A 25547-nucleotide genomic window follows, 5' to 3' on the forward strand; every position below is an offset into this window, starting at 1 on the left:
TGATGGTTTCTTTTGCTGTGCAGAAGCTTTTTATTTTGATGTAGTCCCATTTGTTTATTTTCTCCTTAGTTTTCATTGCCCTATGAGCTATATCGGTAAAGATATTGTTACAACATATGTCTGATATTTTGCTGCCTATGGATTCTTCTAAGATTTTTATGGTTTCCCACTTAAGTCCTTTAACCATTTTGAGTTTATTAGAAAACCCTAAAGACTCTATCAAAAAACTAATAGACTTAATAAATGAATTCGGCAATGTAGCAGGATACAAAATTAATGCCCAGAAATCTATGGCCTTTTTATACACCAATAATGAACTCACAGAAAGAGAAACTAAAAAAAAAAATAATCCCATTTACTATTACACCAAAAAAAAAAAAAAAAAGATACTTAGGAATAAACTTAACTAAGGAGGTAAAAGACCTGTATTTGGAAAACGACAGGACAGTGAAAAAAAGAGATGGAGGAAGACATAAATAAATGGAAGAATATACCGTGTTCATGGATTGGTAGACTCAACATCATTAAAATGTCCATATTACCCAAAGCAATTTATACATTCAATACAATCCCCATTAAAATCCCAACGGCATATTATACAGACCTAAAACAAACTCCAAAAATTCATCTGGAATAAAAAAAAGACCCTGAATAGCCACAGCAATCCTGAGAAAAAAGAACAAAGTTGGAGGGATCACAAGACTGATATCAAGCTATATTACAAAGCCACTGTTCTCAAAACTGCCTGGTACTGGCACAAGAACAGACATGTAGACCAATGGAACAGAACAGAGAACCCAGAAATCGACCCAAGTTATTATGCTCAATTAATATTTGACAAAAGCAGCAAGAGCATACAATGGAGTCAAGATAATTTCTACTTATTCCTTTTTGAAAAGTATTGATTACACTGGTTAGGATCCTCTAGTTCAATGTTGAGTAGGAGTGGTGAGAGCAAATATCCTTGTTTTGTTTCTGATCTTAAAGGCAAAGCATTTAGCTTTCACCATTATGGAGAATGTAAGCTATAGGTTTTCATAGATGTCCTTCATCAGATTAAGGAAGTTTCCTTCTATTTCTAGTTTTCAAAGACTTTTTATCATGAATAAATATTGAATTTTGTTAAAAACTTTTCTTTACCTACAGAAGTAATCATATGAAGGCTTTCCTCTTTAGTCTAGTTATATGATAATTATGATTGATTTTTTTCAATGTTGAAATGGCATTCTTGGGGGATAAAACCTATTTGTTCAGAATTTATTATCCCTTTAATATATTACTGGATTTGATTTGCTATTATTTTGCTTAAAATATTACGCTCGTGTTCATGAAATATATTGATCACTAATATTTTCTTGTAATGCTTATTTCTAGTTTTGCATAAGGGCAATGCTGGCCTCATAATATGAATTAGGAAATGTTACTTTTATGAAGTTTCTATGGTATTGGCATTTCTTTCTTAAAAGTTTAGAAGCATTACTGATTGAGCTTGGTATTTTCTTTCTTAGAATTCAATTCCTTTATATGAGTAGTCATGTTATACTCCTTTTATTCTTGAGTGAACTTTGATAATTTTTGCCTTAAGGAATTTGCCTATTGCATCTAAGTTGTTGAATTTATTGGCATTAGAGTGTTTATAATTTTTTGTTATCCCTTTAATGTTTGTGGAATTTGTAATGATGTTTCCATTTCTATTCTGATATTGGTAATTTGTATCTTCTGTTTTTGTTTTGTTTTATTTTTTTATTTGGTAAGTCTGACCAGAGGTTTATTGTTTTTATTGATCTTTGGGAAAAACAAGAATTTGGTTTCCATTTACTTTATAGTTTTTTCCACTTTCAATTTCACTGAATATCATGTCTATATTATACTTTCTTCTACATCTTAGGACTTAATTTGGTTTTCTTTATCAATTTGTTAAAGTGGAAGGTTAGATCAATGAGTTGATTTTTTTTTTGTTTCCTAATATAAACATTTAATTTTATACGTTTCCCTTTAAGCACTGCTTAAACTGCATTCCACAAATTTTGTTTTTATTTTTTTAATTTAAAATACCTTCTAATTTTCCATGTGACTTTCTTTTTGACTCATGGGTTATTTAGAAGCATGTAGCTTAATTCCAAGTATTTGAAGATTTTCCAGGTAGTTTTCCATTACTGTTTTTTAATTTAAGTTTTTTTTTTTTTACAGTATTAGAATAAACCTTTTGTGATTTTCATTAATTTAAATATGCTATGATTTTATTTATGGCTTAGAATACTATCTTGGTGAACAAAGACAATATTTGGAGCCATAATTTGTATTCTGCTGTTGTTAGTTGGAATGCTCTATAATGTTAATTACATCAAGTTGATTGATAGTGTTGTTTCAGGTTTCAATATCCTTATTGATCTTCTGTCTATTTGTTATATTAAATTCTGAGAGAGAATTGTTGAAGTATCCAAGTATTATGGATATGTCAAATCTAAATTGTAGATGTGTCTTCTCTTTTCAGTCCCATTGTATTTGCTTCATGTATTCTATAGCACAATTTTTAGATCCACACACAAGTGGATTAAATTTTTTTCATCATTTTTAATGTCCTTTTTTAGCCCTATGGTGTTTGTTTTATAACATTGGCCTTTATTTCTTGGATTATTGAATTAAAACTGAGCCTTGTTTGTTAAAAAGTGAAATAGTAAAAGACCCGAAGAGGCCACTAAGATGAATGACTCAGATAAGAAAACTAAGGCTTAGTGAGAGACAAACAGAAGAGAGGCTCAAATGAGAGGATGAGATGAGGAAATTGAAGTGCAAGGAGGCCGTGTTATACCTAGCTGGGTAGTGGCAGACCAGGACTAAGATCCTGCTGCAGACCTCGCTGGTTTGGCTCAGTAGACAGAGCGTCAGCCTGAGGACTGAAGGGTCCCTGGTTCTATTTTGGTCAAGGGCATGTACCTTGGTTGCAGGCTCCAGCCCTGTCCTTGGTCAGGGCCCTTGCTGGAGCCTAGGTATATGTGTCTCTCACATGGATGTTTCTCTCCCCCTCCCACTATATTTAAAAATCAATGGAAAAATACCCTCTGATGAGGATTAACAAAAAATAAAATAAAATATCCCCACTGAGGAATCTCTAGTTCCACCCAAGCTGAAAACGTGTCTGCCAAAGAATTTGCTCTGAATGAGCACCTTAGTACTGAACAGTTTCAAGTATACAATAGAGATTTAAAATCAGGTGTCTTATACATGAGGTTCTCAAAATAGGGAATTCACTTCTCTTTGGTAACAAATTACGAGAAATAGCTCATTGTGCTGCAGAGAAATAGACCAAAAGACATTGTAAAGTCATTTTTCACATTCTCTTTCTAAGATGAAATTGTTGACAAGGTAGAGCAATGATCTTCTGACATCAGCCAAGTAATTGCTACGCCACAGCAGTGTGTTTCTCCAAGTCCAATTTTTGGTGCAGTGGCTTTATGTATTATAACATTTTGCAGTCAAATGCTCTACTCCTGAGCTACACCCCCTATGTATTATAACATTTTGGTTTTCCAGGTGCTTCACTAAAAATCTTTCCGATAAGCACCTCACACAATGAAAAGAGTATATGCATGCATTCAGATGCAATGTTGTCCCTTGAATTTGGAACTGAATATTGGCCTTTGTCATTTTTGAGGGAGAAAGTATGAATGACAAGATCAGTTGGCATAAAGCCATTAGTAGATTGCTCTTTTATTTGTTCTTCCAACAGTACCTTTCTTCCTAAACTAAACATAGAAAACAAAAACTCTAGGCAGTATATTGGGAAATTATTTTGTTGAAATATCTTTTTATCCCCTGCCCTTTCTTCCATTTCCTCTTTATTCATAGTACTACACGAATCTTGGTATTTTTATGGCTGTCTCTTTTAAGATACATTTTCAGAATCTGCTTAGAGAAGATTTGATGGAATCTATTTTCAGTCTCAGTAGGACAATCCTAATTTGCATCTCTTCATGGGTTGGCATGGCCTAAATTGATCTACACTGACCTGCTTCCTTTTAAATCAATTCAAGGTTTTTCTGTGTGCACACAGAACAAACTACTACCTGTACTTCAGATGCTGCAAAAATCAATCCCATGGAAATGTAAGCCATCTGAATAGGTTCTTCAAATAAAAGTGTACTATATTGTACTGTTCAAAACTGAAAGGAACAATGAGGGAAAACTAAGAAGCTGGAAGAGATTAACTAATCCACTAGTCAACAATCTTCAATTGCCTGTGCTACAAAATGCATTTTGTCTTACCTAGTACTAATTATTGCTTTTCCTATTATCTGTAGTAATTATTATAAAATCAATTCAAATAGCATTTTATTATATTTCTCTTAAGTATATGTAATGTTTTGTGCATGATGGACAATTGTTACTCGACTGCAATTGTAACAGGTCATTTCTTAATGCCAAGATTCTGTAGCCAGCTTTACTTTAGAAGTCAGATGTTAAAAAAAAGCATTCTAAACTGAATAAGAGTCTATGGTAGTTTACTTTGCTAGAAAATACTGCACTACTTAGCCAGAATCAACAAAAAATAGTAGTTGGAACTTTTCTCAGTATTTTAGATAGTGCTTATAAACAAATTTTCCCTTAAGTATACTGCTGAACTATCCTATGTAATATAAGCCTAATATGCTAAGTGTCCGATCCTCCAGTAGGCAGTTCAACCAATAAAAGCATAATATGCTAAAAGCATAAGCGGCTAAGGCCGCTCAACCGCTCATTATGATGTGCACTGACCACCAGGGGGAAGACAGTTGATGGGTCAGCCAGTTGCTATGATGTGCACTGACCATCATGGGGAAGACAGCTGATGGGTCAGCCAGTTGCTATGATGTGCACTGATCATCAGGGGGCAGATGCTCTGACCAGTAGGTTAACTTGCTGCTGGGGTCCGGACGATCGGGACTGAGCTAGACAGGCAAGACATGCCCTGGAACCCTCTTGTGGTCCTTCCCTGGCTGGCCAACCTCCTGTGTCCTTCACTGGCCCTGATTGTGCACCAATGGGGTCCCCCGATCTGGCCTGCACCCTCTCGCAATCTACGACCCCTCAGGGATGTCGGAGAGCTGGTTTCAGTCCGATGATGGAATGACCGGTCACTATGACATGCACTGACCACTAGGGGGCAGACACTCAATGCAGGAGCTCCCCTATGGGGAGTGGGCCTAAGCCATCAGTCGGACATCCCCCGAGGGCTCCCGGACTGCGAGACAGTGCAGGCCAGGCTGAGGGACCCCCCAAGTGTACAAATTTCATGCACAAGGCCTCTAGTAAGAAGATAATGATTGTAATTTTTATCATATTTAGAAAAAGATCCCATACTTGGTAACATATCACATTTTTTCTTTGGCTTATATGGTATTAATGGCATCTAATTTTATTATTACAATTCATATGTCTTCTGTCTTTTTCTTTTAAGTGTTATGTATAATTCCTTGCATTTTTTTCTATTTAGAACTTATTATTATTATTTTAAAAATATATATTTTATTGATTTTTTTTTTTTTTTTTTTTTTTTACAGAGAGGAAGGGAGAGGGATAGAGAGTTAGAAACATGGATGAGAAAGAAACATCCATCAGCTGCCTCCTGCACACTCCCTACTGGGGATGTGCCTGCAACCAAGGTGCATGCCCTTGACCAGAATCGAACCTGGGGCCCTATAGTCCACAGGCCAACGCTCTATCCACTGAGCCAGACCGGTTAGGGCTAGAACTTGTTATTCTTATTTTGATTTACCCCAATGATTAGAAAGGCATATATATTGTTTTTAATTCTCATGATTATATTCACATTTCTAAAAGAAATTATATATGATAAAAAGTATCTAAATAAATAATAAAACATATTTTGTATAATATCCTTCTTCTGATCATTTCTCTACTCCATATAACAGGGGGAATGTAACACATTTTCAGTTAATTTTTTATATTTTAAAACTATAATGTATATTTTAGATCATATTAATATGATTTAAATTTATTAAGTAAGTTACATTTTCTCCTTAAGCAAAATTATATTTTTATTAATGATGTAACAAATTTAAAACAATTATTAAATATAAAAAATTTACATTTAATTTGGTTCAATTTTCATTGCTAGTCTTTGTACAAGTATTGGCTAAATGTTAATTTCTAGAACTATAACAGATCATTGGCCTCAAAGAGCTTACAGTCCAATGGCTTTCTCTCAGTATGATTGCCCTTTCTTGTTCTCTATTTTGGTTAGAAGTATCACCAAAGCTTGAATTACCCCCATTCTTAATCTCCTAATGTAAGTACTTTATGGAAAGTATAAAGAAGGAATTTATTTTTAAGTATGTGAAAATCTAAAGATTCTTAAGAGCAAATCATTTTTTCAATTTCATATTGTAGAGGAGAAAACTAAGCGTGATTTTATTTATGTTTACTTATTTTCCTCTCATTATTTGGAGAATTTTACTTTTATCCTTGTAGTTTATTTTTTTACTTGAGTCTCTATTTCCTTTTTGAACTGGTACAGAAAATCATTTCCATGTACTTAGGTCATTTTTCAGATCTATAAATTTTCTGTGATCATATTTTTTTAATACTGTTTCTATAACAATTTTTCTCTTTAGTATAATTGATAATTCTTAGGTTGAATCACATTTTATTTATTCCATTTTAGTTATACTTTCTCTCATTTATTTTCAGGTTTTACTTTCCTCTAACTTTGGAATTTTTTTTGAATTGGTAATCCAAAACACTGGTTCATTTTTCATAATGATTTTTCTTATTTTTAAAACTGCTTTTATTATTTATTGAACTTTTACCATGACACTTTATTTTTTCATAACATCCTTCCTCATCTCACATTGTTTTTATCTCTAACTTTTCAGCTCTTATTTTATAGATCCTATATCCTATTGAATGCCAAGTAGTTTTCTGACCTTTCTTTCAGATTCATATGTCTTCTAAAATTGCAGCAATTTTTAAAGTTTATTTTCTTCTGGATATATGAGATAATGTATAATTCTTCATATCTATCAATAATTTACAGATTTTTTTGCAAGTTTTCTTCAATTTGCTTGTATAGAGAGTTCTCTATACGACCAGTGTTTGCCAATAGACAGAATTTACACATTGGATTTGTGTCCCACTGTACACATTTGTATGCCAGTAGAAGCTCCTTCTTAGATCTACAACTGGGTAGCACATTGATGACCGTATTGCCTAGTATGGTTTCAATATCTGGCAGGCTTTTATCTAATGTGGCTATGCTGGAATGTGAAGAGATAGTTTTCCATCCATTCTGTCTGGATCTCAGATCTCCAAACAGTGTTATTGGAAAACAGTCTGTTAGAAAAACAGAGCCCTTCTTATCTTTGAGATATTTCTCTCTCCCCCAATAGAATTTCATTTGTGGCAAATAACCTCTGTAGGATGCAATATAATCTCACCCATCAATTTTCTCCTATTTAATTTTTAATTATTTTTTATGACCTGATGAAGCTAACTGTATATATAGGGGAACTAATAGGGGATCATAAAAAGTAGCTCTCCAGGTGCTGCAAAAAATCAGTGCCTGTAATTCTGGTTGGTAAAGACATTGGGAGCAAACAGTTATAAAGCTAAGACTACCTGCTTTTAAATGAGCCTTTTTTTCTATTTCTGTTAGAAGAGTATTGTTGGATCCTCAATTCCACTTTGCAATCCAGTTACAATGACTCCTATATTACTAAAGATTGCCACTAGTAAATACAGATTCTGGATTATGTCCCATTTTCAGCATGCTCCATTTATCATATTCCATTCAAGAACATATTATAAATAGACAAGAATTAGAGTATTATTATGGGGATATTGTAAGCCTAGTATAGTGTATTATATTAGTATGAATAATTTTCAGAATTCAATCCTTAGCTATTTTTAATAACAAATTATTTGTAGTATACCTCACAATTATGGAAATATGCCAACATGTCAATAAATTATAGCTTAGAACGTCTGGAATAATGCACTAGTGGGATATTAATATTTAAACATTCTTAGTAGTTTAGCATCAAACCTAAAGATTTGTACTATTAAGCTCTTTAACCAGCAAGAGTTGAGTCATTCAAAGGCAGAAAGGAGAGGATAAAACATGGTCTTTTGTATTTCTCCACTTTCCCACCCCCAAATCTGTATAGTTGCTATGACAATCAATTGCTTCTCTGGTGAGATAACTTCCAATCTTTACTATGTACTGCCAACACTCTTGTTTCAATAACTCCTGAAATGGTCCTGCAACTTTCAGTATTTCTTGTTCAATCTGCACAACTGTCAGAGTAATCATTTTGAAACAATTCTTATCATACTGTTTTACTGCTTGTAAGTCTTCAAACACTATAAGAATGTTGTATTGAATGAAGGTGAAGTCTTTTTTTTTTCTTTTTTCATACTCCCTACTGGGGATTTAGCCCACAACTCAGGCATGTGTCCTGACAGGGAATTGAACCATGACCTCCTGGTTCATGGGTCCACACTCAACCACCGAGCCACACTGGCTCAGCTGAAGGTGAAGTCTTCATATGAAAGAGTCAGATTCAGAGCCCTGACTTTCTGTCTCTGTCACTCCCACTTTCCCCCTTCCCTCCTTTCCCTGGGGGTTGGGAGGTGTGGGGGGAGAGTGATACACCCCAGGTAGGAGATCAGGTGATCGTCTAATGTCTCTGATGTCAATAAAAAGCCTGTAGATATGATATTTGGGGGTTCCCCAAGAAAAAGCCTTCACTCCTCTGGTAGGCGGCCTCTAAGAGGGCCTCCAGTGACTCCTGCTTCTCAGTATTCATGTTCTTATATACTTTATTTTCTTTGAGTATGGCTGGACTTAGTGATTCACTTCTAATGAATAAATACAGCAGAACTGATAAGATGCCACTTTCAAGATTAGGTTATAAATAGGTAGTGGCTTCTATCTTGTGGACTCCTCACACTCACTTATTCTGAGCAAAATCAACTCCATGTTGCTCCAAGAAGTTTCAATGGCAAGAAACTGATGTCATTGACCAATAGCCAGCTAGGACTGAGGCTTTCCACCAATCCTATAACTATGCTAGAAGGTAGATTCTCCCCCTGTTAACTTTTGAGTTGTCTCCAGGCTCTGTCAACACTTGATAGAGATATTATGAACTGCATCAGACTTTATGTAAGCAACAGATATATTTGTTAATTGAGATTACAGCATTTGCCTATTAATAAAATTAGGAGTAAATATCTTGAATAATATAGCTCTAGAGAGAATAAACAGGCTACCACAAATGCTTGGAAATCAGGATGGTATCAGATGCCTCAAAAGCAGGATCAGAAGCAAGAAGATGGTGCAGCCTCAATAAACTGAGGGAAAATAATACTCACTCTAAAATCACAAACATCCCTTGGTATTAATATATTTGGTTAATAGTATATTGGAAAAAAGATAAACATTTCATATAAAATTTTAACTGAATCTATTCTGTTCTTCATTTGGGTAGAGTCCAAATAACAAATGACACTGAATATTTTACTGCTTTAATTTGTTAAATGTGAGGGTAGAATAAAGATATTTTCAAATTATTTACCTTCTACTTTCCACATCTAGGAAGCTTCTTAAGAATATCTTTCTCCAAATGAGGGAATAAACCTAAAAAATGGAACAGAGTGGGTTCAGAAAACAGTGGTGAGGAGTATTCCCAGGATGACAGGCCTAGTGACAACCAGTTGCAATTGGTGTAAGAAGATACTTAAACTCGCCCAGCTGGCATGGCTCATCCATTGAGTATTGACCTATGACCCAGGAGGTTATGGTTTGATTCCTGGTCAGGGCAAATGCCCGATTGCACAACTGATCAATGATTCTCTATCATTATTGATGTTTCTATCTCTGTCTCCCTCTCCCTTCCTCTCTGAAATATATATATATATTTTTTTTTTTAAAAGAAGACACTTAAACTCAACACATTAAAAACTAAAGTTGTCACTTGTTCTCTATGCAAACTCAAAAAGCTCTTTGATACATGTACTCACTTAAGACATATGCACCTTTATTCACACTAACACTACTCATCCTTCCAGGTTTTTCAGAGGTGTTCATGGAGCCATACCTCAGCCTGGAGCACAATGTATTTTCTCTTAGTTTGTGAAACCATCTCCATTAGTTTCTATAAACTGCCTTTAAAGAAACTTAGCATCCTTTTATTATGTCTTCTGGCATCTTTAAGTCACAGCACAATTCTGTTCGGATAACCATACAGATTTTTGTCTAAAATGAAACTTATGAAAAAAACCTCAGACTCTAATGACAAAATTTATTTAGGGGATTGTGGATAAACTGAAACAGAAGATGCATCAGCAATGCTACGGTGGCAGAGAACTATCCTCGGCCTAACATTGCAAATTTTAGTCTGAAATATAGGAATAATTGTTTCAGTGGAACATCCCAATGGAGATTTTGACTCAGTGAATTGAAAAGAAATTAAAGTTCAACAAGCCTAGACTTTGTGTTCCTTAGTTGCTTTTGTAAGGTCTAGTCAATGTGAAAGTGACACCTGAAACTTTCTAATAGGTTCTGTATATGGAAACTACCAGATCAATAGTCTGGCTGGCAAAGCAAAGCAAGACTGAAACTGTAGCAGATAATGTCTGGGACAGAGCCCCTGGGACAAGATCACTGGGATTAGTAGAAGCCAAGGACCCTACAGTTTCCCTTGAGTGGCAGTTCTTCATGCCAAGCAGAAACAGGATCACTACCCAGCTATCGATGTTGGAGGGGTGAGAGCAGAACAATTTTTAACTCTCACTGGAAGGACTAAATCTATAAAATGTTTTATAATTCAAGAACTACAAAACAAAGGCAATTAAATAGGTACAAGATACTGTTAATGTGAGATCAAGTAATGGTAATAGTAATAGTCAAATTGAGAACAAGCTCTTACTTTATTAACCCACCCTTAAAAATATACAAGAAAATGTATTTGTGCTTTTTTAATTTAAATTCGTTATTGTTTAAAGTATTACATGAGTCTCCTTTTCCCCTATTGATCTCTCCCCGGCCACCCCAACCCCCAGCACATGCCCTCACCTCGCTACTGTCTGTGTCCATTGGATATGCTCATATGCATGCATACAAGTTATTATCTTACTCCCTCACCCCCCGCCTTCCCTCATAGGTTGGACAGTCTGTTTGATGCTTCTATGTCTCTGGTTCTATTTTCGTTCATCAGTTTATGTTGTTCATTATATTCCATAAGTGAGTGAGATCATGTGATATTTATCTTTCTCTGACTGGCTTATTTCGCTTAGCATAATGAGCATTATGTTGTTAGTTTTTTAACTTTGGATAACTTTGTTATAAATATCCATACTTTAAATCTTGTCTTACAGGAACCTATAATCTTGAGGTGTTCTGATTTAGGCAAGGAAATTATGGTGAAAGAAAACAAGAATAGTGTTAAAAGAAAAGACATATGATTTGCTACTTGAATGAATCAGCTTTATAAAATAGAAAATCAACATTATTTGAGATGAAAAATCTGTCATTTATGTGTCCAGAAATTATTTATTTTTAATCCTACTGCTTTAAAGATGCATAAAATATTAAATATTACCAGGTGGGGTTTTGAGTATGAAAGTTATGATTAAATGTGTCTCTAAGGATTGGAAAACTTTCAGTTTCCAGGAAGATCCATGGTTCCCAAGAGTACTGAATTAAAATGGAATTAGGGAAAATAGTACTGAAATATAATTGGATGGTAAACTTAAGATCTAATTTTGTTTGTGACTGAATTTAAGTTGTTATTAGCTTAAAATAGTCTGTTCTATCTATAAAATCTTTTACATAAGTCACAAAGCAAAAACCTAAAGTAAATACACAAAAGATAATGAGAAATGAGTTAAACCCATCAATAATTACTTTAAATGTTAATGGACTAAATTCTCCAATCAAAAACTACAGAGTGGCTGAATGCATAAAAACAAAACTCAAACTCTGTGCTGCATATAAGAGACTCACTTCAGTTCTAAGAACACAAAGAGACTCAAAGTAAAGGGATGAAAAAGATGTTCCATGCAAGTAGAAACAGAGCAAGAATAGCGCCATACTTACTTGGACAAAATAGACTTCAACTCAAAAACTATTATGTAATGACAAAGAGTTTAATTAATCAAGAGGTAATAACAATTATCTATAATAATAAAAGCATAATATGCTAATTAAACCAGATGTCCTTCTGGACAAGCTTCCTGACAAAGCCAGGGCTACAAGGGAAGCCTGGGTCCCGGTGCCTAAGGGAAGCCAGTGCCGGCAGCCAGGGGAAGAAAGTACTACTCTTGCAAGAATTTCGTGCATCAGGCTTCTAGTAAATATATAGGCACCAAACTTGGGAGCACCAAATTATATTAAGCAAAAATTAACATATCTGAAGGGAGAAACAGACAATATTACAAAAATAGTAGAGGACACCAATACTCCACTTTCAACAATTGATAGATTATCTAGACAGAAGAATAAAAAGGAAACATTGAACTTGAATATACTTTAGACCTAATTGACCTAATATATTTCACATTCTACCCCAAAGTAGCAGAACATGCATTGTTCTTAAGTGAACATGGAACATTCTCCAGGATAGATCATATGTTCGGTCATGAACCAAGTGTAAGCAAATTTAAAAGCACTGGAATCATACCAAGTATCTTTTCCAACCAAAATGTTATAAAACTATAAATTATTAACAAGAGAAAAACTGGAAAATCACAAATATGTAGAAATTAAACAATAGTCTCCTGAACAACCAATGAGTCAAGAAATCAAATAGAATATAAAAAATATCTTGAAATAAATGAAAATGGAAACATAACATACCAAAAATTTTAGGATGCAGCAAAGATTGTTCTAAGAGGGACATTTAGAGTAACAAATGCCTATATTAAGAAAAAAAAGAAAGATCTCAATAACCAAACATTATACTTCAAGGAACTATAAAGAGTAAAACAAAATAAGCCTAAAATTTGCAGAAGGAAGGAAGCAACAACGTTTAGAGCAGAAATAAATGAAACATTAGAAAAAATTTGAAGAAATCCATAAAACAAAAGAAAAGTAACCAAATTTGACAAACCCTTAGCTAGACTTTCCAAGATTAAAAGAGAGAAGACTAAAATAAAATAAAGTAAAATAAAAGATATTTCAACAGATACCACAAAAAGACAAAGGATCATGAGACCACTATGAACAATTATATGCCAACAGATTAATAAAGTAGGAGAAATGAATAAATTTCTAGAACCATCATACAATCTACAATGACTGAATCATAAAAAAAAAAAATAGAAAATCTGAACAGATCAATAACAAGTAAGGAATGCATACTGGTGCAGCCACTGTTGAAAACAGTATGGAATTTCCTCAAAAAATTTAAAATGGAACTCCGATTTGATCCAGTAATCCCACCTCTAGGAATATATCCCAAAAAATTAAAAACACCAATCAGAAAGGATATATGCACTCCTATGTTCATAGCAGCAAAATCTACAATAGCTAAGATTTGGAAACAGCCTAAGTTGCCCATCAGCAGATGAGTGGATTAGAAAACTGTGGTACATCTACACAATGGAATACTACGCTGCTGTGAAAAAGAAGGAACTCTTACCACTTGCAACAGCATGAATGGACCTGGAGAGCATTTTGCTAAATGAAATAAGCCAGTCAGAGAAAGATAAATATCATATGATCTCACTCATATGTGGAATATAATGAACAACATAAACTGATGAACAAAAATAGATCCAGAGACATAGAAGCATTGAACAGACCGTCCAACCTCAGAGGGAAGGCAGGGGAGAGGGGGGACGGTGTAAGAGACCAACCAAAGGACTTGTATGCATACATATAAGCATAACCCATGGACACAAACGGTAGGGGCATGAGAGCATGTGCTGCGGGGTGGAAACAGCTGAGGAGAGTCAATGGGGGAAAAAGGAGACATATGTAATACTTTAAACAATAAAGAATTTAAAAAAAGAATAATTCACCTTAAATTTGTTCAGTGTTTGCTCCATCAAAAATGGTTTATGTCTTATTTATTTTTAATATTTATAAAATAAAAATAAAATATATAATTTTTATATTAAAAATGGAAAAAACAGGAACAGAGGGATTAAATAATACTAGGTGGCAGAACCATATGCTTAACCATCCTTTATAATAATCCTATATAATAAAAGGGTACTATGCAAATTGACCCTAACGGCAGAACAACCAGAATGACTGCTCAAATAGCCACTATGAGGCGCACTGACCACCTCTCGGTTCCTTTCCTTGGCTGGCAGGCCCCGATCACCCAATGGTGAATGGGGAACCAGGGGTAGATGGCAGGGGATGTGGGAGGTACCAGGCCAAGGCCCCTGCCCAGCCAGTTGCCCCACACATAGAGGGTGACCCACAGCAGAGGCGGGGCTGGTGAGTGGGTGGGAATGGCTGACCTCTCGGTTCCTACCCCCAGCCCGCAGGCTCCAATCACCTGATGGCAAATGGGGAACCAGGGGTGGGTGGCATCATGGGGCAGGGACAGCTGCAGGCAGCCTGGGAAGATGACCCTGATTACAGGCCAGGCCTAGGGACCATACCTGTGTGCGAATTTTGTGCACTGGGCCTCTAGTTTTACTATATTTTTGTTTATATCATTGAATGTTTGTCTCTCTTAGGCCTCAAGTTGTCTTGTATTATTGTTATCTATGAAATTTTCTTTTCAAGTACAAACTATTCAACTGAAATAACTAGAAATCACCGAATCATAAGCATACCCATCTAACCTTTTCATTTTAAATGTTTTCTAATATATTATTATGTATCTCTTTAATTTAAATTTAAAACTTTTATAATTCAAGAAGGAATCTGAGGCAAGTTACTTGAATATTTTTAACCTTTAAATAATTATACTATTCTTATTCCTTTTTCACAGTATTTAGCACATTTCTTTGAATATCAGAAGTGCTCAAATTTTGTTAAATATAGTTAATCTGTGTCAGCTCCCAGATGTCCCCAAATTTCCCAACATTCTAGAATCATATTTTCTTCTAATATTTTAATAGAAGGACTAGAGCTCCTATTCAGCATGCAGTGGAAAGGTCACTGCTCTTCTGCCCTACAATAGTTCTGAATCTTATGGGTTGGGAGAGGGCTCCATTTATTTCCTATGGTCACCAGCCACTTGAGTTGAACTCCTGCTATTCGTTTTACTCTGTGACTTGTCTCCTACAATTGTCATTCCCTGGATATACTGGACATTGCTCTACTAACATAAGTATGTTTTGTGGTAGACTCTTCCCAATGTCACAACTTTCACTTATACATTCTATAATTCACTAATTATATTGGGAACTGATAAAACAATGATAAGCAAACCATCTGCACAATCATGTAGCTCATATTCTAACCAGGAAATATAAAACTCACACAGGCACACAGAAAAATTTAAAATTACAATTGAGATAAGTATGAAGGAAAGGCCCATGGTGGATTGAGAGCTATGGTAGTGGATTTGAACTGAGAGCTGATGCATAAATAGACATTAACCAGCCTTGTGCAGAGATAAGAGGGGGAGAAGAGGTTAAGACATGGTGGATGCAGGGATTTGAAAGAAGAGGTCTATGTCCAGGTAAGAATGATGGTTTAAATCAGGGAAATGATGTTGAAGATGAAGATAAAGGAAATATTTGAGAAACGTTTAGTACAGTGTAAAGAAAGACAACCTGGTGATATGAGGGAACCATAGGGTATCAAAAATATAGAGCTCCATATACAGAGCAACTTGAAAAAGTGCATGTAGACATATATTATAGTTATAAAAATTTATCAGACTTGTTTGAATTTGGAAAATATTCCACCAGTTATGTCACTTACTAGGTTCTTGCCTAATAGCTTTATTTTATAAACCCACTTTCTCTCCTACAAAGCCATATTCTCTATCACCATTTTGTTGCTTTACCTATTTCTGGACTCACAATAATTATTTCAAAATATCTAAAATAATACAATTATTATGTGAACAGTTTAACAATATATCTCCAATAGCTTAGTCCCCACTTTGCACTTCCAACACTTTCATTGAGCTGTTGCTAAGCTGTCTGTCACAGTTCCTCTCTTAGTATTACGAAGAGCTAGGAGAAATACCGAAGTCACATCACTGTTTTTTTTGTTTTGTTTTGTTTGTGTGTGTGTGTGTGTGTGTGTGTGTGTGTGTGTTTAGTATGCCTTAGTTCAAATTCTTAGACTTAGACTTCCACCAGAATATCCAGGGTCATGGGGCTACGTATGGTGAGGCACACTTTCATCTCCCCATTGATCATAGTCAACTTCAACTGTTCTTTCGCATTTCATATCCTTACATCTCATTTTTTACTGACAAGCTATAGTATACATCTCCTAGGAGAATATTGCCTTTTTATTATTGTCTAGTTCTTATTCTATATGTCATACCCTATCCTCTAAAATGTCAGTTTTAATAACCCCAAATGGCTTATCAAAAAATCTGCACAGAGTTAACCACTTGATGTTAACAATGTAGAATCAAAATGCTTAATAATGAATTATGACTTTCAAAGTTATGTATTCCTGGGAGGAGGACTATCTATACCTAATATTGGATCTGTTCTTATGCTCTTTTAAAGGGAACATCCTTCTGTAGTAGATGTCCCCCTGTTTCCATATCCAGATTTCTTCACCAAGAGAGATGAAGAATTGACAAGAATCATTGACCATTATGTAAGATTGACTTTCTTAAACTACTTGCAAAAGCTTTGTTTTTTAAAGGTATTTTGAATTAGAATGTGTAGTTCTGAGACTTTAATATTAACATGTGGAACTTAAAAGTAGAGTCATGATTGGGCATTGCTAAACTTAATTATATCTCACTGTATTACCTATACATATCAGAGCCTTCACTGGGCTACAGAAAATTGGCCTCTGTCAACTTACCTAATAATAGACAAAAATGTAAATTGGCCGTACCTCCGCTACACCCACAGCCAATCAGAGTGAGTATGCAAATTAAAAGGCCAAAGATAGCGGCCGTCCAGCTGCTCCAGGCGGGAGTGGCCAGGTAGGGCAGGATGCCTGCTATGAGAGGGAGGGCAGGGAGCAAAGGGATCTACAGGAGGGGAGTGCCACAGCAAAGACAAAGAAGGCAGACTCCGACTGGAGCAAAGGCCTGGGTCCTGAGTGCTGGAGGAAAACCGGTGCTGGAAGCCAAGGGAAGGAAGGCCTATTGCACAAATCTTTTCATGCAATGGGCCTCTAGTTTAAAATACTAGCCTTATCCTGTTTCCTGAATTAGTAGATTTTTAAAACAAGAATCTGATATTGAACACTAAACAGTTTTTTTTCTACAGTATAGTTTTAAAAATGGAAAAAAATTTTGACTCAATTTTCAGTGACCATTCTTTGCCCTTGAAATATTAGAAAGACTTTAATCACTTTGTTTGTGGTATGAGTTAAACAAACTGTGGCAATACAAGGCTATTTACTTAAGATACTTTAATCTTAAGAGCTTATTTAGTTGATCATTTCTTGCTAAATCGTTTTATGATTGCTTTTTTGTTTTAGGAGTTGTTTACACCATTTACTGAATAAACTATCTTTACCATATTGTATGTTCTTGCCTTCTTTGCCAAATATTAGTTGTCCATAAAGGCGTGGGTTTTTTTCTGGGATCGCTATTCTGTTCAATTCATATATATGTCTGTTCTTATGCCAGTATCATGATGTTTTGATTACTATGGCTTGTAGTATAGTTTCATACCAGGTAGCATGAATCTTCCAACTTTATTATTTTTTCTCAGAATTGTTGTGGCTATTCATGGTATGTTGTGGTTCTATATAAATTTTGGGGACATTTGTTCTAGTTTTGTGAAATATGCCATTGGTATTTTGATAGGAATTGTGTTGAATCTATAAATGCTTTTGGTAGTATGGACATTTTAATGATGTTAATTCTTTAACATCATTTTATGCTTCAACTTATTTGTATCTTTTAAAATTTCTTTCTTCAGTGTTTTATAATTTTCAAAGTGCAGGTCTTTTACATCCTTGGTTAAATTTATTCCTAAGTATTTTTTGATACAGTTGTAAATAGGATTGTTTTCTTAATTTCCCTTTGTGATAATTTATTTTTGTGTATAAAAATACAACCAATTTATGGATATTTATTTTGTATCCTACAGCTTTACTGAGTTTATTTATCAGTTTTAATAGTTTTTTTGATGGAATCTTTAGGGTTCTCTCCCATGATTAATTTTTTACATTTCATTTAATTAGTGATCTTTTGAGAAATGATAAGGGATTATTTCATTTACTGATCTCACTGAATTGTAACTTATCATATAGCTAATATTTAAACTACTCTAGCAATAGCTATAAGTACTAGGATTTGAAAACAGAATTATGCCCTGGAAACACAAAATGAGAGCCATAGTATTATATTTTTATTCAATAATGAAAGTTTTGCTAAACCAGTATATCACATGTACAGGGTGTATAAAAAATTCCTAATGGTTCATAAACATGGCATCTATATTTTACCAGTCACTCAACTGAATTATCTAGAAGAGATTACAAGAGACAGCAAATTGTCAAGGTGTATATACACATATATATTGTGTAGTTTTAGTAACACAACAAAAATCTTTTGACTCAGTTTTCAGTTGCTATTCTTTATCCTTGAAAAAATAGAAAGACTTTAATCACTTTGTGATTAAACTTATCTGCCTGGGGCTAGTTGAAGAGACAGAGGACATTCTTTTGAATGATAGAGAGGAGTCTAGGAAAAGAAGGCTAAGAAATGGATCCTAAAAACTATCATTTTTTTCCTCTTTTCAAAGGTATGAACATTATATAAGCAATCACCCACCACGAATCTGTTTAGAATGTAACTATAGAAGGGTAAAGGAATCCTTTCTGAAGATAAGTTTGATGTTTGATAGAATCCAAATTGTTTGATATGTGGGTGGCCCAATCAAACTACAAAGTATTGATTTGGGAAGGTTTATGGAAGTGTCTTTGAATATAATATTTAACAAAGTATTCATGTATATACCATTTCCTTTCAGGAAGCTATAGCTGTGCTACTTTTTACGTTATATTTTACCCTTTAAAAAATGTCCCTACATTAGTTACTTTAATTTTCACAACCCTGTAAAATAGTTACCAATAAGAATGGCGGTTTACATTTCAGTTATTTTACCAAGTTTTAAAGTTAGTGAATGATTGAATGTACACACAAAACAAAATCTTTGGACTTCAAATCTACTTTTCTTTTTAACTCTCCCTCATTGCTCAGTTTTCTGGTTTATAATCCCTAACCTGAATGGAAGCGGGGGGTGGGGAGGTAGAATCTGTAGGATTGACAAGAAACAAAAACACAGTTACATAATAGCCATAGTAAGCAAGGAATAAGGCAGATAGATACCTAATTGTTCAGCAGATATTAAGATACTGCTGGTATTCCATAGTATGATGATGGAATCCCTGAGTGAATGGGTTGAAAAAAGCAATAAATGGTGCTTCTATTCCCCATCAATCTCAAGCAAACCTACATCTTCCTGGCTGCCACATCAATGAGAATATTGGCCTATAAAAGTAAAGACAAGACAATGGTTTATCCAAATAGAATTGGTCAAGGTGAACAGAGACAAAAATGTGAGTGGAAAGTTTACTTTTTGTTGGGTTAACAAAATGAAAGATTATAATGTTATGGTGAATTCCAGCCTTGCCAAGTCTAACAAAGGGGGGAAGGAGGAAAAACAGCCCCTAGACATTAGCGATATACCATATTCCTGTTTTTGTACCTGCTGTTTTGGATACCAAAGCATTCTGTTTTACTGAGAGTTCTTCAGCATTAATCCTCTGTCAATTTTTCACACTGTAGAGATCAAAATCATGAGGTACACTGAAATCTCTCACATAAGCAGATTAGTTATCTGGTTTACAGATACTGTCTTATTTCACCTACTACTACTTTTATGTTATAACATAAAATTGGTAGTTTTGTGATACAATATTACTACTTAATTTATTATATGAGAAAAATTATGTCTCAGATAAGTATCACAGAATGTGTACCATGAATTTCAGCCTGTGCTTGAATGTTCAGGATGCTTTGCCTAAATTTTCTGGGTATTTCATGCAAAAAAAATGGTTTCTGAGAAATGAAATTACATGAGTAATAACTGTTTATAGGAACAGCCTTAAGATAAGTACAAGTAATTTTTATATTTCTTATGTCTTTAAATTTTAATTGGAGTTTAAAAAGTAGATATAATTTTATTATGCTTTTAAAAACTATTTACTCTGCGTATGTTGACATTTTTAAAAATGTTATTGCCTTTGGAAGGCTGAGCGATGTGTTATGGATTCTGAGGTTTGGTCCTGCTTATTCATATCAGTTATAATTCACAGCACTGGGATAGAGTAATCTATAAGTTAATTGATAGGTTGTTAAGCATAGTCACTTGTGTGTATGCATGAGCAGAAGATGACAAAACAAGCAATGTAGGTAGTAGTATCTTTAGAATTTTCCAATATTTCATGCTAGGAGACATTCTGCCTTGAACTTTTCACCTAGCCTAAAGAGGGGTTATTACCTCTTCTTACCCTATCTTTCATGAAAGATATTAGAAGGGAAAAATGTCCTCCTCATGTTGCTTGGTTGAAAGGCCATTGTTACTTCCAACTCATTATTCCTAGGAACCTTACCTTTGTTACAGAAGACCAAAGAAAACCAAGGACGCTTCAAAGAAGAGGAGGGACCCTGTTTAATACACCGGCAGACTCAGGGAACAGCCTTCCAAGTCTGAGTGAAGAAACATGCATGGGGCTTTCCTTTATATGTCCCTGTGGTCTTTGTCCCACAAATATGATGCTTCTGGTCCTTTTCATGGGCCTTGCAAGAGAGCCCCCATGTGTTGAGGGTCTCCAGGCCATATCTGATGGTCTGGCCTGGCACCAGTGTTAATAACCCTCCCTCTGGGGCAGTGCACTGTCCACAGCCCCATGGCCTCTGTAACCGGTTCTGCAAGACCAGTATCTGGGAAGGAGGCAGTGACTTAATTATAGGTTATTAAGAATGTACACTGAGCTTGCTGGCATGGGTTCAGATCACTAGCCTCCAAATATCAGGGTTACATTGGAATTAGCCCTTTTTAGCCTTCTCACCTTCAGATATGCTGTTATTGTTATGAGTTAACATGCTCAATTGCAATGAATGTTATATATATATATATATATATATATATATATATATATATATATATATATATTTAATGATCTGCAAATCAGCATTTATTGTCTGATTAATTTCATTTTTTGACCTCACATGTAATAGTATCACAATTTCTGCCTTTCACTTTAATTTGGTTTTTCTTTGGCTTGATTTTTTACTTTATGATTCTGTGATCTCATGTAAATACCAATATTGATGAAGAAAGGAAATTCATTTGGTATATAGAAATATAAACCTTATTATCTTATTCTTAAAAATGTTAAAAGGGAATTATTCTTTATGTATGTGGGACTTGTACACTTTCTGATAGATGGCTTATATATTTTTTCCAGTGTGGTAGAGTATTAATTCCTGAAGAATATCTATGAGAAAACCTAAGAGGATAATTGAATATATAAATTTGCATTTTGAGAAGTTAATTTTTTAATCATATGTAAATGACACTTTTTCTCTGTAACAGTGGGAGAAAGAGCTAAAGATCCGACAGAAAGAAAATGCAATATGTGAGGCCAAAGAACGTGCAGATAAAGAGTTAGAGGAAAAAAATCACTTCAAAGAAATTATGAAGAGAAGAGAAGAGAAATTACACAAGCAAACCAAACCCTACGAGCTTCCTCCTAGGACTGAAGAAATTTCATTAGAAGCAAAAATGACCTCCCCAAATTGAGATCCATGTGCCAGAAATTCACTGCATAAAAGAGACCAAGTTAGCTACATGTTAGGAAAAAAGTTCTTCTAATTAACTGGAAACCATCTCTTAGAAAGGAGTTGTTATCCTGGCACATGCTTTGTAATAGTCACATCTTAGTCCTCAATTAACAGTTAGCTTTTAATCACATTTGAGTGAAGTGATTTTATCAATTAAACATTTTCAAGAATACAGCTAGACTTTTCCCAATTGACTCTTATCTTGTGATCATACAGCATACTTAATCAATGATTCTTAGAGTATTGATATTCATTGGACAGTTAGATGGAAATAAGTTGCAAATTTTTAGTGAGTCGCATGTAAGAATTATTTCTTGAAAACAGAATGAGCATTAACTGATACTCCTACAATAATTATTATTCAAATAAAAGAAGCAAGAGACCTGTTTGAATTTGTATTTCATAGTCAATTTGTGTCAAATAAAACCATATGTCAGAAGCTGCAATTTGATAAATTACTGTTTATAAGCAATCTGAGTGGCCCAGTCATCTCAGAATGAGTTGAACTTTAACATATACCAGAGCAGACTTCTGAGACGTGGTTTTACTTTGTCAGATGCATTTATGAGAATGGATTTGGATGGTCCTGGAAGGTACAGTTGCACTTACTGATTATCCAATCAGGAGTCATCTTTACAATGTCAGTTCACTTTATCTGATGTTCTCAACCTATGGGTAAGAGTAATGAGATGGGGTTCCTGTGATGCCTTATACTCTTTTTCTAAAAAATGTAGATAAAAACCAATTTTAATTTTGCACAGGTGACTTGATGATACTTAAGAGACAGGTGCTTTATCAGAGATATCAAACTCAAATGACTACCAGGTCAGGAAGGTAATATAAATTAGTGACAAGGGCTACAGAAAACCTATTCTACCCTAATAAAGTTCCCACCATTCAGCTGTATTTGTGCTGTATGTCCAGTATTGTGGGATCATCCAGTCTTTTAAGAACATCTCAGATGGGATTATTTTTAAAATAAAAGTTAATAAATTTCAAAATGTTGGCAAGCAACTAAAAAAACTCACGTAATTTTGGTTTAAATTTGACACATAGACCACAGTTTTTACCTATATAAGAATATACATGTAAACGCATATATCCTATCTAATAAAAGAGTAATATGCAAATTAACTGTCACTCCATGACAAAAATGGCAGCACCCATAGCCACAAAATGGTGGCGCCCAGTCCTCTAAACCCTGCCGGAGTCCTGGCAGAGTAAGCGGCCTGGCAGAATGCTGCCCAGGGGCCCTCCTGACCCTTTATAAAAAAAACAAAAAACAAATTCACTCCCCACGGAGAGATCCTGTCCCAGCCCCAGCCTGGGGTCTCAGCCTGGGAGGGGCGCACGGCCCCACGGAGAGATCCCCTCCCAGCCCCAGCCTTGGGTCTCAGCCTGGGAGGGGCGCACGGCCCCACGGAGTGATCCCCTCCCAGCCCCAGCCTGGGGTCTCAGCCACTGAGTCACACCAGCTGGGTAGATATGGAGGAATCTTAAATGTTTCTCTTTATATATATATTTTATTGATTTTTTTTACAGAGAGGAAGGGAAAGGGATAGAGAGCTAGAAACATCTATGATAGAGAAATATCAATCATCTGCCTTCTGCGCACTCCCCACTGGGTATGTGCACCCAACCAAGATACATGGCCTTGACTAGAATCGAACCTGGGACCCTTGAGTCTGCAGGCCGTCGTTCCATCCACTGAGCCAAACCAGTTAGGGCTGTGCAATATGTTAAAGAAAAAACCCTATCTAATAAAGAGGGAATATGCAGGGGAGGGCATTTGGGGGTGACCGGGCTGTCAGGGGAGGGCAGTTGGGGATGATCAGGCTGGCAGGGGAGCAGTTAGGCATTGATCATGCTGGCAGGGGAGTGGTTAGGGGGTGATCATGCTGGCAGGCAGAAGCGGTTAGGGGCAATCAGGCAGGCAGGTGAGCAGTTGGGAGCCAGCAGTTCTGGATTGTGAAAGGGGTGTCTGACTGCCTATTTAGGCCCAGCAGTCGGACATCCCTCGAGCGGTCCCAGATTGGAGAGGGTGCAGGTTGGACTGAGGGACACCCCTCCCCCCCCTGTGCACAAATTTTATGCACCGGGCCTCTAGTGTGTGTGTGTGTGTGTGTGTGTGTGTGTGTGTGTGTGTGTGTGTATAATGTATATGTTTGAGAACATATAAAGATATAAGGATTCTTAATCAGCTCTATAGATAATAGATAACTTTATTCTTAAATTATTCTCTAAAGTTCTTTATTAAGTTATTCTTTAAAATTCTTAAAATTTGGCAATTCATACTTCGTATGGTTTTCCTCCTATTTCCTGGAATATTAGCAAAGACTGGGGCTCATAGATCTGTGCCCACATTCTACCTATGCCTCCTGCTAGCTATGAAACCTTGGTCAAGTTACTGAACCCATCTGAGCTGCAGTTTACTCATTTAGGAAATGGGTACAATGTATATAAATAGTGGTATCAGAAGTTAATCAGGAAAATGGAAACAGATCAGTCATTTTATGAAGAATTTAACATAAGGAATTGTTTCAAAAGGTGTTAGAGAACTGAGCCAATGAAAAGGCAACTAAGAATAGGCAGAAAACCATTACTGCAGGAAACTGCCACCCCCTCTAGGCGCAGGGGATCAGAGAGGAAAGGATTGGGTTATTAGAATCTGGGACTGTGGAGCGGGCAGCACACACAGTGGGACACAGCCCTCTGAGTGGGAGGCACTGCCCAGCTGGTACCTCTGACCAGGCACAATAAGGCTGTTTGGGGATCCCAGAAAGAAAAAAGAAACTGGAATAAGTTGGCTATTCCAGAAACCATGCTGTCAGGAAAAGCAAAAAAAACCTGGAAGAATCAAGTTCCTTCTGCCCATCCTGGAACGCTTCCTCCAGTGCAGAGAAAAGCAGGGTGGCTTTGCTGCTGAAAGAAGTTGTTTAAATAACTGGAAAAAAACTCCAAGCTCAATGCCTAGAACATATTAGGCCATGCAATAAAAGTCAATTCCCCTGTTTCCCCCTGCATTTTAGGCCCTATTTTTCACCTTTTCGGAGACAAAAACAACAACAAAAACAACAAAACAAACAAACAAAAAAATCACAAAAAAAACTTGGAAGAAAGCATCATGACCTTTTAAGTTCATGTAAATGGTTTAACAATAAATTTTTACTTTTTAAACAAAGCAGAGGTTAATACAACTAACCTTTAATTCTTCCAGTAAGTACTTAACACAAACTCAAATGGAACTCTTTGTAATGTACCCTTAATATTAATTTTGCCTCAAAATTTACAAAGGTTTCTATGAGCCTCAGGCTGACTTGGGCACCAGGCAGATTCTTTAAACTCCTCTCCTGCTGTTCATCTTGTGCTTTCTCAGCCTTGGTTATTTATTTTCCCAGACTCTTCCCACTAGAAGTTGGTTAGACTCTGAGAAGAAAAGGGAGAAGATATTCCGTGTCTTTTACTCACTGCAGTTCGTATTCATCTGTAAATGCCTCACTGCTAGGAAATGGTAACCTATTCCAGGTCTAAATTCCTTTCTATCTAAAACCTGTTTCTATGCCACTTTACACT

At 35.5% G+C, this 25547-nt stretch overlaps 1 protein-coding gene across 1 annotated transcript in view; it reads left to right on the forward strand.

The window, feature by feature from the left end:
* The window catches only part of TMEM232 (transmembrane protein 232), a 157583-nt gene extending 135435 nt beyond the window's left edge, over nucleotides 1-22148 (forward strand). The window contains exons 14-15 of the mRNA XM_028149762.2: nucleotides 16660-16753; nucleotides 21727-22148. Of these exons, the coding sequence (XP_028005563.2) occupies nucleotides 16660-16753; nucleotides 21727-21933 (301 nt within the window). The 3' untranslated portion in view covers nucleotides 21934-22148. The remainder of the gene's footprint in view (nucleotides 1-16659; nucleotides 16754-21726) is intronic.
* The last annotated feature ends 3399 nt before the right edge of the window (nucleotides 22149-25547 follow it).

Source organism: Eptesicus fuscus, chromosome 4 (assembly GCF_027574615.1).
Source record: "Eptesicus fuscus isolate TK198812 chromosome 4, DD_ASM_mEF_20220401, whole genome shotgun sequence".
Classification (NCBI taxonomy): Eukaryota; Metazoa; Chordata; class Mammalia; order Chiroptera; family Vespertilionidae; genus Eptesicus; species Eptesicus fuscus.